The following is a 13,008-nucleotide window of genomic DNA, read 5'->3' on the forward strand; positions in this document are numbered from 1 at the left end:
ACTACTGCAATGGAATCAAGATCCTCACATGTAATCGGTCACGTAACGCAACGTGTGGTCAGGCTGCTGCTCTGGGCTGACCGGGAATCATTCATGGTTGTTGTCATCGATAGCCGGCACCTGGCAAGGACCCTGTAGTACTGGATCAAGGGGAAGATTATGCCACCCTTGGTCTCACTGCTACAACAGTAATGCTACACGCACAGCAAACGTGCACAGATTTTGTGCACAGATTTTTTGTGGGGCCCACTACGGATCCCACATAATAATCCGAGCCGTTCATTAAATGTAAAATATTTTTTCAAGGGCCCCCTCAAAAAATCAGCTCAATCCGATACTCATAGATGCTTGATTCAATCATTTAACTTTTCATTCGAATCTCAGGATAATGAAAAGTTAAATGATTGAATCAAACACTTATAGATATCGGATTAGCTGATTTTTTGCAGGGGCCTTTGAAAAAAAATTTTACATTTAATGAACGGCTCGGATTATTTTTGTGGGACCCGTAGTGGGCCCCACAAAAAATCTGTGCACATTTGCTGTGCTTGTAGCATTACTGCTGCTACAATGACAACAAACACCCAGCCAATCTATACATCTCTGATGTATTGTTCCCCACTTCTCCTTCAAGTATATTCTTTTTTTTTTTTAGGTCAAACGGAATATTCCTTCAAGTATATTCATTCCTCAACGAATCCGTCAAATTTTTTTGTGATTAAACATTTCCGGAAAACCAAGCCAGCCAGTCGATTGTAAGATACTACTACAATACAACCAATTGGATCCATTTCGATATCGATTGGTATTTGTTGCGCTTCTTTGTTTCGTTTTTCATTGTTGTTTTTCATATTTCATAAAGTTGTGGTCTTTCGATACACATGCTCGGTAAGTTTGTAGTGGTCTATTTGCACGACATTCTTATTTATGGTGGCACTACTAAACTGCACATGCAACATATACGTGAAGTTCTCGCTGTACAGTGAGAAAATTCCATTGCACACATGTTCAAGAGTTTATTTACTGGATATATAGACAGTCCAAGAGTTTATTTACTAGTAGATATGTTGTTTCGCGGTGTCGAATGATGGCTTATCGGTGGAGTTGTCAAGCAGTGGCCTGTTCCAAATTTCCAACTAATGTTCAGGGCCGGCCCAAGGGGAAGGCCCAAGAGGCCCGCCGCCTTGGTCTTCCACATTTTGGGCAAAAAATGTGGCACTCCTTTCTAGATAAGTATATATATTTTCTGTGCACAACTATAATACGAACTCCTTTGGGGGTTCAGTGGTAGGATATTTTTTTGAAGTGTCTTTTTGCCAAAAAAAAATTCTCCTGTCACACAATTTGGTGTTACAGTGATTCAAACCTAAGTCCACTAAATATTATTGTAACCGCACAAGCCATTAAGGCCGAAATATTTACCATGTTTTAATAATATGAACGAAAATGATATAAAGATAAGTATTTCTGTTTATTACGTATTCTTAAATTAGGAAATTTATGTATGGCACAATTCCACCACTTGGCCTAAGGCATCCAGTTCATGGATTTGGAGTTGTCATGACTTGTTTCGTCTTACTAATCAGAAAAGAATAAAGGTTTTCTGATCGGCATCAAAAAAGAACAAAAAACTTGAATAAATACAAAAACAAATCCCTTTGATGCATGTTATTAAGCCAAAACACCCTTTAGGATCGATCATTCCTTCATTGGGAATACAGTACTATCAAGGCATCTATAACAGATTATGTGAATTGGCTGGGCAGTTTAGGTGGACAAATGCAGCAACTTAAGCATTCCATCAAATAAAGCAGAAATGGGTTAGTAACACCTTGTTCAAGTGTTGCATGCCAAAATTTCGAATGCGTTTGAGCTGCACTGCAATGCCTCAAGGTCAAGGTAGGCATATGGGGCTGTTTTCAATACAACCACCTCAAAAGACAGAAAGTACCGTGCCGGAGGGTACACGGTCGTCCGTCTCAGACGAAAGTACCCACCGTGAAGAACAGAGTCGGGTCGAATTGTGTAGGGCTCGGGAGAGAAGGATGGATACCCCTTTCCAGGGGCGAAACTGAGTAAGAACAACAGTATGTTCCGATGAAAAGTTGGGTCAAATTGTGTACGTCACCCCTGTAAAAGTTGTACCGATCTGGAGAAAAACATTGAACAAGCCCGGATGTATTTGTGCACACATGCAAGTGCTGTAGTAGTTCCATTAAAATTAAAATGCTTCCAGAAACTAACAGTGATCTGAAGATTCCTGCATTTCCTTGCTTTGACAAATTAATTCCGAATATCTTTCCGCTCGTTGATACAGTACTCCACTTGATAGTAGTTGGAAAAAATATATTCTCAATGACTCGATCAGCTCCATTAAAGGGTGAAAATTTACGAAAACAATTGTCCGTCTTTATGCAGCAAACAAAGATACCACATGAGCTGAAAGTCTTGAGATTTTTACAATGTAGTATTTCTCAACAACTATAAGAACAGTTTGCCTGGGATTAAAAACATATCGTAGAAACCTTAAATCTGCAACCTAATAGGATACACACAAAGATTCGTGATGATCTATTTGAAAGGCCAAATTCCATTTTATTCAAAATTAGTTGACAGCATTATAACTGACTCTTGATTTCTTGGAAATTACATCCAGTTAGTACCCATTAATGAGTGTCTTTAAGGGTACTGGGTACAGACTCTACAGACCTGACCTTTTGTATTAAACTATGTTGCACGGACAAGAGTACATACATGAACCGGACTCGGGTGTATCTAAGGATCGGCCACCTCCAGGCATAAAAATAGAGGATGTATTCAAATTTGGATTAAGAAATGGGGACAGGCTGCCTCAAGACTTCAAGGTGTTCGGTTTTTTTTAGCTATTTTCTTGTCGTCGCTCCTCTCCATTCAAAGCATTGCAACTAAATGGCCTCCAAATTGCTTTCAAACTTCAACTGGAATTAAGTTCCATCAACAGATTATAGATTTTCCTCTAAAAGTTTTAAGACAGATAAACTCAGTTTTAAAACATAGAGCTCCGTTGGTATGGCAATTCAAGATTTAAGGCTCTGTTGGTATGGCAATTCAAGATTTTAGTACAATAAAATAGTAGTAATAGAAACCCAGGTGTAGTGCATAAGCAGAAACTAAACGGATTGTTTTTTTTTATCAGAAACTAAACGGATTGTTGGTCAAACAAAAAAAAGGCGCCTGAGGATAGGAACAAAAAACATGTTACTGTTGCTACAAGGGCACATAATAAATCTGTGCCGAACATAACAAGCTACGTGGTAAGGATACAAGAACTAATCTAAGCAATACCACTAACACAGGTCCTGCTCAAAAAAATACAAGTTACTCACTCTGTCCTTTATTTAGAGTCCAGTATTCCATTTTAGGCATATGAAAGGTATAATGATGATGTCTTTTTAATATGTCGGGGTTACGAAACAGGACACTTAAAAAGTGATGAAGCGAGTACGTGGTAACCTATTTACAGAAGTTGGGAACAAATTACAATCATTTAACTAAGCAAACTAAACGAGTGGAAAATTAGAAAAGGTATGAGATATCTCGGAATCACCAAAACCAAATGTTGCGGCTATCCACTGCTTTCAAGGAAGTTGACACCAAAGGCATTCGTCCATATTCGGCCACAAACATATTCACACATTCTGACCTTCTTTCGATATGTCCTCCCAAGCTACTAATTCCAGTTGAACCAATCTCAAATATTTTACCTGCATTAGCATATAAACGTTTAGTGATATGTATGTGGGGTATTACAAGATCAAAACCTATGCGTAAATAATCACGAATATTCAGTCACAGCCTTGTGTGGGAGCATACTCCATACTGTAGCATGAATAATGAAACCAGAATAAAGAACAAAGAGAGAAAGAAAATCAACTTGCAGAAAGTACACCATAGTATGCTGCAATAATAATTTCCTGTTGTGCCATTTGATTGGCCAAAACAGTTAGGATGTTGATGCAACACCACGCTTGTCTTACTGTTCACAAATATGTTTTCCAGAAGAAACGTATTTGATTCAAAGCGCCAAAAAAGGAAACACAACCGGGAACATAAATATCATAACCACATTTGTCTTACTACCAAAAACTTGTGAATATGGTTACAGCTTATTCAAGGAATCATCAAATGGACAGATACATAAATACTGAAAAGGTTAAATATGACTGGCTGTTGAACCACCCTCTTGTTTTTTTTGCTCAACTCTATTGAACCACCTTGTGACACTGAAGACCATAAAGGCTTGGTGATTTTATTGCAACACCTTGCAATGAATTTGAAATTTTGGTTTAGGGTCTCAAAAAAGGAATTTAACACCAAGGAGATACGAGTACTCTAACCAGAGTACCCTAAGCCAACAATCAATCCCCACACTCCTAATTCTGTGCTGCAAATTCCGAAAAAGGATCAACAATTTTAAAGGCAAATAGTCTGTGTATTTCTCCAGTCTCTAAAAAGGTCTTGAGGACCAATTCTACCTCTCTCAGGTCATCGTATTCCAACTTCCAGGGTTCAAAATTTATGAAGCTATCCAGCAGAAGCACTACTCATCCGAGGCTGTAGTCTTCTTGATTAACAATTGGAGAAAACTCATTTTTCGTTCAATCTAACAGCAATTTCAAATCTGCCATCGTATGGCGCCTGCCACTAAAAAATTGTAGAAACAAAAACAGAATCGTAAGAACTAAGAATTCATGAAAAGCATTCAGATGAGCGTTTGTGTTGAAGAGGTTCATTGGAAGTACACGTGATATGAGCGCTTCTGTATATAGTTGAAAACAAAGGCGATGACACTTAAGTACTCAATCACCATAGACTTTTCCTCCAATGTTCTCCATACGCGAAAAAGGTCAATACTAAATAGATATCTGATCAATAGACTAACATAGGGAACATGTTCGAAAAATGGGAAAATGAACTAAAACAAAAAGTTGTGTACTATGCAAGACTAAAACAATACGGAAGGAATGGAACTTCGACAACTTTAGTAAAGCTAAACCATCCTTCACTGTAACAACATATTCAAAAGTTGAGAAATGATGACCCAATGATAAAGTAACTGAAAAGGATGTCAACGTGAACAGTGTGCAAATTGCAAGAGAAGAAAGACATAACAGTATAGGATTGGGCGCTGCATTCACAAGATTCTAAAGGACAAATCATACACAATCAAAATGAGGGAAAGTTGCTATCTGAAAACCTAGAGGCTGAACTACAGATTTTGGTTCCATTTTTTGCAGTTTGCGTCTTTAACTGATCACCAGTAACGACTTAAAAATTAATTCCACATCATGCATGCATACAACAGCAAGGACAAAGGTAGGAGAATATGAAACAAAAGAATCAAATGGACAAAAAAAATTCGATGGTTAGGATATATAATTACCTTTCACCCAAATTGGGGGAGCACCAGTTGCGTTTGCAACAAGGAAAGACATAGCAATATCTTCACAGTTCCTGGTGGATTTACTTCACAGTCAATAGAAATACAGCTAGGTACAACAAAATAGAGACCAACAACGAAAACATGTTTAAAGAGGAATGTCTCAAGAAGAACCTTTTCTTGGCAACATATTCTCTAATGGATGCTGGCATCTCATTCGTGTACAGACTGAGATACTTTTTGTGGAAGAACGCAGCCTTGGAGAGTACCATGCTGTATGTACCCGTCCACCAAACAGACCACCATCCTCCATATATATAACGACCAGCATTGCCATTCTGCATGAAAGTATCCTGGTTTATAATGCAAGTTTGACAAATTAATTTTCGCCACCTTGGTCTGTGGCTGTCTGATTGTAAGGGTATGCCTATTACAAGCATACACAATTGCATAATGGTATTCCATTATTACCGACCGTAAGTACAGCATAAACTGTTTTGCTCTAGCTAGCTTACTCATACAACACCAAGGTTTGTAACCCCTTTAAGAATTTTAGTCAACAAATGTGTAATTTGAAGGATGTGCAGAGACAATGGTAGAGAATAGGTATCAAATTTACACGAAACCACATATTCCATTAAAGCTTGAGACAAGTCAATTTCAACCAGAATGCTAAGTTATTTTGGGACCCTCTAAAGTCAAGCTCTATACCATGTTCTCCATGATTATTTTGCCAAAGTGCCAGAAGTGAATTCATGTGGATGTAAAATGGGCTACCAAGTCATATTACAGGTTGATAGAAGTGTCAAACAGAAAAAATCATATCGAGGGTGATGTATCCGATGCCAAAATTCATCGAAAAACAGTTTGCAACTGTACGGGTTCAGTACAACGCCAATATGTTCAATAAATAACTGTGAGGATGGAGTGAAAGAAGGACAGCGAAGAAACTGAGTACTGTAGTATCATACAACATGTTCAAAAACTAACATATGTAATGATACAAAAGCAGAGAATAAACACATCACGTCTTTTTTTACATTTCTTCTTTATGCTTGCGGAGCACATATGTTTTCAACTAATCGCAAAACGAATATTAGTTAAAAACCATCTCCTCTACGAAGGCTATATAGCATTGTACACGTGACAAAATTGGTTGCTAAAACAAATCAATAATGCTTCCACCACCATCCCTATCGTTGCATAGCTCACAACCCTTGAATATCGGGCTTCTTGTACCAAATTCATCACTTGTGCATCAAAGCGTAGCCTAAAGTGTTAAAAGAAACTGATAAATACCAAACAAGAGACATTTGCCCGGGAAGTCCAATCCATTCATACTTCATATAGTGAAAACAAACCAAAACAACAATTACACTTTTCTCTGTTATCATTGATTCTCAACCAACCCTAATTGTGTCATTGATTTGGTTCATTATTATAAATGACCTGATAATTTGACAGAACAAGCATAGACGTTGGCAACTTGTAACCATTCCAGACACATTAGTGGAAGACCTCTCTGAAAGATAGCATGATTCTGAACAATGACACAATGGCATAAGAGCATGGGAATTCACTACTCCTTCAAACTGTATAATTGAAAGGAGAAAAGCAGCAGGCATTGCATGAGAGTCCACCAAGGCAGCTCTAGTCATCACAGCCAAATCATAATGACTCAGGAAAGCAATTTCCGCTAAAACCGTCCAATGCTAGAGTATTTGACATAGAGAGCTTTAAAAATTGCTAATCAATTTCAGAAATGGAGAACAAACATATATTGTTGCAGGACTTTAGTGACAGGGTGATGAATTGTCAGGAAAAAAACAAAAAACAAAAGAGAATACAAGATGAGGAGCCCAAGTAAGAAGAAAATGACATAAAACAAACACATACCAGTTTTTCAATCCAATGCATACGCGGCACCCATCCCACCATTGCATTTGGTGCAGTTCGCCAAACGCTGAAAGCAAACTCAACTGTAGAGCACGGGAATATGATGTCATCATCGATGGACAAGACAGCATCTGTCTTCAAATCCTTAAGTTCTTTGAACCTGTTGTTCAGACTGTCTTCTTCATGGATGTCAAATTTCAACTCAATCTGCTGGCCATCTCTAGAATTTGACTGAACAACTTGGGTTAAAAATTTAACAAGGTTATCTGATGGAGGATTAGGCTCACTCCACACAATGCGTATTGAATCAAGCCCACGACATGATGTATAGTGAGAAATTGATTGCTTCAATAGATCATTTCTCTTCCACGTGTTTATTACAAGAGCATATCCCCTCCTGTAATATAATCTGGAATAAGAAAGCACGTTTTTTTTACAGAAGGAAGAATAGAAACAACTAACGATGGCAAAAAATCATCTTATATGTGATCAAAATAAAATTTATTTTTACTCTCTAAATACAGTGGTTCACACCTAATACCCGTAATTCTAATAGCCCTCTCCAAACACATATTTAAACCTATTTGTGTTGTGAGGGCGGTGGTGTTGGTAATGGGGTGTAGAGACCATGACAAAATGGAATCAGGACGATCGGCAGAGGTGTGCCAAAAGAGTAAATGCCCAAACAATAAGAATACCGAATGAGAATTTAGTACTCTCTTCAATACAAGCATCCACAACTTGTTTTTGAACGAGAATTTTACATCTGCCCAATAGGTGGCACCCAAAAAAGTTTCCAATATGGCAATATCGGGAGCCAACTCAAAACTCCAACCAAGTTCTATTTCTAACCTCAATTTTCAACCTAGATCAGTGTTGGGGCTATCAACAAAGTTGTTAGTACTCCCTATTATCTGGTTAAAGGAAACAAAATGACTCCGAGATGATTGTTGGGTCTCCAAATCCCTTATGTCGCTATTTGAAGGTTCAATTCTACCAGAGCAACGAGTGATTAATCTACATGGGTCGATCTTTTACACCTGTCCCTTTCAAACAATTAATGAAATGATTAAAAAAACAACTACGAAACCAAAACTCACAAACTGCAGTGCAGTGAAGTTTCCACTTCCCATTCATAATCCCTTTCCACAGATCCTATCAGGCATAGTACTCTGCAATCAAATTCTCCCCTTCCCGCATGCCATTTGCACCAATTAAACCTCAATCAGCATGATTACAAAGTTAAGATGATTTCAAACTCTAAGTTGAGTATATCCCTTTCTAATTTTGGAGTAGAAAACAAAATTGAATCAATTGGTCCCAACTTCTTTGCATCAACCTAAAAAAGCATTTCCAGAAGATGCAGAACCTTATGCCACTATACTATATGCCAAACAAGGAAGCAACTAAAAAATCTGCCTTATTATTATTACAGGGAAAAGAACTCAAGCTGCTATTTATTCATTTAAAAACCCTTATTTCCACCATTTTTTTTGGATAACTCAGGTGGCGGGCCAACAACTCTACTAATCATGGGGCCCAATTCCACTGCCCACTTGTGGGGAGCCTAATTAAAGTGGGAGCAAAGCTCCAAATGTACTGGCGACAAATGAGTTGATAGCACCTTAGAGAGGTCTTATTTCCACCATTGAAGAACCCAATATCCCAATTAACACAAGTGTTAAAACTAATATACAAATTAACAAAGTAAACAATTATTTATATAGTTACATGGAAAACAACGTACCTCGAACCAGAGAACGAATTAAGAGAATCAGCGTGATCCGTCCATCCCAGAAACGGCGCCGTACGGGTTGCGAAAAAAGCGAACAACACGCAGCAACACAACAACAACTTGATCTTGGCAGATTTCACGGCGGAGATCACCACCTGCCGCAGTCTCGTCGCCGTCCGACGCCCCAGCAAGCTCCCTCTCATCACCGCCCTTCTATATTTACAATTTACAGCTATGATTAGATGATCTGTATATATATCAATATAATAGCTTTATGTTTGTATGTATGTACGAGTAGACCGTGTGAAACTCGCCGAGCCGATCCGAGCCACGGCGGGGCGCGACGGCGGTAGTGGTAGTGGGGGAAGGATGAGGAGAGGGATGAATGGTTGTGTGGTGGCTTTGAGTTTTGTTCGTTGAGTTTATGGGTAAAGCGACGACGTCAAGGGTCTGATCATTTGGTCGAGTGACGCCACTCACCTCATCATTTAGGATCGTAATTTTAAGACGATTTATGGTTCCGTTGTCGATTGCTTTGCTCTATGCACTGTGAGCAATGAATAGATTAGAGAGATTCAGGTTTCTTACTTTTTTTCCTCATCTTCTCGGTCGATTGTTTGCTTCAAAACTGTCGAAATCAGCGATTCGAGTGATGGAAACTGAACCTTTGATCGCAAGGATGATCTGGGAATCGATCGTTAGATAATCTCGCAGAGAGAGAGAGAGAGAGGAGCAAGCTAGGAGAGAGAGAGACAGAGGAGGTGGCGTAGAAGTCTTGCGCATGACAGAGAGAGATAGAGACAGAATGGGCGCCTGTGGTTTAGTTCGAGGGTATTTTTGGTAACTTATTAGTATGTATCCTTATGTGTGCATTTTGGGTTGGGCTTGGACCTGGGGGAGTTTTGATCCTTGGCCCCTTCTTTTTGTAGTCATCCACCTCTTCAATGAATGACTAGGATTATTTTCATCTAATGGTCCACATTCTCTATCTAGAATTCTTCTAAAAAATATTTTTCCTTCTCCACATATCTCTATTATAAAACAGAAGGGTGCGGAGATAAGTTATTGGAACGGTTGAGATTCATTTGATCCAAAGGCTGTAGTGCATTCTTCCACTTTCCGGTTAAGTGCCCATAATTTTCTCCTAAATCACACAACTGCCATCCCCTTCCAACCGGGATGCGTAGTGCCGTAGGCACGAGTTAGCACTAGTTCACAATATTTCAAAACTCTCCACACAAGTCTAGCATATGGAGTAGTAGAGATTTCTACAATAGGTACATATTACCAAAAAATGTACGTACTAAAAAAACCAATCGTATAGATGTTTGATCAACTTATGCAATTATAAAATGTAGACATAATTGTAGATCCATGCCTATATATACACACACACAATATTGTACATCATACCTATTTCAGAAGATAAAATATTACATCTAATACATATGTTCCAAAATATTTGTCTGGTCCGTAAAATAAGGACTCAAAAATAATACATTTCTTTCAAAAAAAATTCAAATTTTTTTTCATAAATTAAAAAAACTCCTTGATATTCAGTAAATTGTTAAAACAAAAATAAAAAATTCTTGCAAAAATTGTATATTTTTAAGTTCTGATTTTAGACAAGCATTTTGGGACGAAGGAAATATTAATTTATTACCTTATAGATGCATATAATCTTTAATGTCTAAAACACATATGCTTTACAGCCGGTTTGGATGGGGGATTTGCCCCCAGATTTGCCAAGCGCCCGGAGTACATCTCCCCCTTCTCATCTCCGGTGTTTGGGTGTGAAAAACGTGAGCCGGATGTGAGGGGGGAGTTGGATTTGCCAAGGCTAGGGTACCCCCTGTCGTAAACCAAGCGGGGTGTCTATTTGACCATCCTACCCTTGCCTTTTCTCTTCCATCACCAACGATTTAGGCCTCTCTCTTGCCGATCACATACGCATGTATACGTATAATGTACAAATACACCCACAATCGCACACATACACACACAGTAAGAGATAGAGAGAGGCACAAATCAGAGAGAGAGAGAGAGAGACCGGACTTATCGGAGCAAGAGGCCACGGTGTCGAGAGAACCCAGGCCTGGCAACGAGGCGCCGGTGTCGGAATTGGTATCGCCGAACTGGGCGTGGAAAGTAATGGGCATGGGCGAAAGTAGAAAGAGGTGAATTTGGGGGAATAAATTGGGGGCGTGGGTGTGGTTGGAGAGACAGAATTTGGGTGTAGTTGTCTGGGTGTAGTTTAATTTCCAATTGCTTATATTTTGATTAAAAATTGTGTAAGTATTTGTATTCTAAAATAAAATTATTTTATCCTTAAATTAATATAAAAATCAATTTATTCCAATCAATATGTAATAAACCAATTTTGAACATTAACAAATCAAAGTGGAGGGCAATTCAGTCATTTGACATCTAATCCTATTATATCCACCTTTCATATTCTCCTTCTCAAAAAATCACGCTTCTTAACATATCACCATTTATTACATATCCACCTTCATTCTATCTCCACCCAAAACAATGGGAAAATGACGGCCCATAACGTATTTTTATTATTAATACCCGTCAATGACAAGTTAAGAATATTTGTTAATATTGAAAATGTTCTTGACATGTATTAGTTATCAAAACATGTCATTGACCGTCATTTTTCCCAAAACAAATCTTCCATCCAATTTCCCAAAACAAATCTTCCATCCAAACAGACCGTTAGTGTCTACAACCAAAAAAACATGTGCTTGACATGAGTAGGACCTATTGCTTATAAAAAGTTCTGATTTAAGAAAAAAGGTTATTCTTGATTATTTGTAATCCTCAAAATGGAGCTACTGAAATAAACTTCCAACCAAAATGACACTGATTGTATTGGGTTCTGTCCTTCTAGTTGTATTTTCAACTTTTGGCTGAAATCCTTTCCCCATTCCTTAATAAAATGTTATTTTTGTCGATTAAAAAAAAATGACACTGATCATTGATTATGAAACAAAAAATATCGGTTTCTCTTCTTAATTAAATGTAGAAATTACAGTTTTAAATTGTTAAGATTACAGTAATCGTACATGAATCTCAATCAGATTTTGTCATTTTCTCAACCGAGAAGAGTGACAATTTTTAGTAACTTACAAGTAATACAGATTACCGAAAATTAAACTGTAAATGACTAGAATCGTACTATCATCTAATCATAACATTAATTATTCATTGAACGGCATAGTGTAAGCAAAATAAGTAATACTCCATCTCTGAATAAGTGTTTTCTACGGAAAAAAAAACGTGTAATTTTTGAATAAAAAGATAAGTTCTTTCGTGCATATAATCTTTTCAATTTCTTCGCAATGAATTAACAATGTATCCAAAATAACATCTCTTCGGCATCTTTGCTAGCAACCCGAGGTGAATTACCGAAGTAGTTGCTTATGCTTTGACCATGTTAACTCCTGAAACAGAATCAAGATTCTAATTTAAATATCCCTCGATCATCTGACGTTGGGACGTATCTCTTCGGCATCTTTGCTAGCAACCCGAGGTGAATTACCGAAGTAGTTGCTTATGCTTTGACCATGTTAACTTCTGAAACAGAATCAAGATTCTAATTTAAATATCCCTTGATCATCTGACGTTGGGACGTAGCATTACACATGTAGTGCAGCCGATCCGACTGTCCATCTCGACATTGGACAGCTGGATTTGAATCTGAATAATAGACGGCTACAAATCCGAGCCGTCCATGCCCCAATAAACGGTCGGATCGGCCGCACTACAGCTCCTCCCAATCCGGATTTCTCTGCTCTGGGCCGACCATGAGTCATTCAACCCCCAGCCAATCTTCTCTTGCTAAAGCTGCCTTCATGTCGTAGTGTGGCGTAGTCTTCCATTTTCCAGCAGTTTTTTTTTTCCATCATCCTTCAATTTTTCCATATGATTCATTGACCCGTTTCGCTAA

The 13,008-nt window shown here is 38.2% G+C and overlaps 2 protein-coding genes across 5 annotated transcripts in view; one reads left to right on the forward strand and one right to left on the reverse strand.

Annotated features, from left to right (window-relative positions):
* The window catches only part of LOC131335346 (stromal cell-derived factor 2-like protein), a 64,889-nt gene that overhangs the window by 43,678 nt on the left and 8,203 nt on the right, over positions 1–13,008 (forward strand). The gene's annotated exons all lie outside the window — the stretch shown is intronic.
* LOC131335343 (glycosylinositol phosphorylceramide mannosyl transferase 1-like) lies at positions 3,340–9,872 on the reverse strand. 4 transcript variants are annotated; one of them, XM_058370667.1, is made up of 5 exons: positions 9,063–9,872; positions 7,316–7,712; positions 5,594–5,757; positions 5,423–5,493; positions 3,340–3,743 (listed from the first exon to the last, which is right to left on the reverse strand). In XM_058370667.1, exons 1-5 carry the CDS (start codon positions 9,251–9,253, stop codon positions 3,583–3,585), a joined length of 984 nt encoding a protein of 327 aa, XP_058226650.1. In that variant the 5' UTR covers positions 9,254–9,872; the 3' UTR covers positions 3,340–3,582. The 4 variants fall into 4 exon arrangements, with proteins under 4 accessions (XP_058226650.1, XP_058226649.1, XP_058226648.1 ...); XM_058370666.1 differs by having other exon boundaries at positions 7,316–7,724; positions 9,063–9,857; XM_058370665.1 differs by having other exon boundaries at positions 5,594–5,772; positions 9,063–9,836.

Source organism: Rhododendron vialii, chromosome 8a, assembly GCF_030253575.1.
Source record: "Rhododendron vialii isolate Sample 1 chromosome 8a, ASM3025357v1".
In the NCBI taxonomy this organism is placed as follows: Eukaryota; Viridiplantae; Streptophyta; class Magnoliopsida; order Ericales; family Ericaceae; genus Rhododendron; species Rhododendron vialii.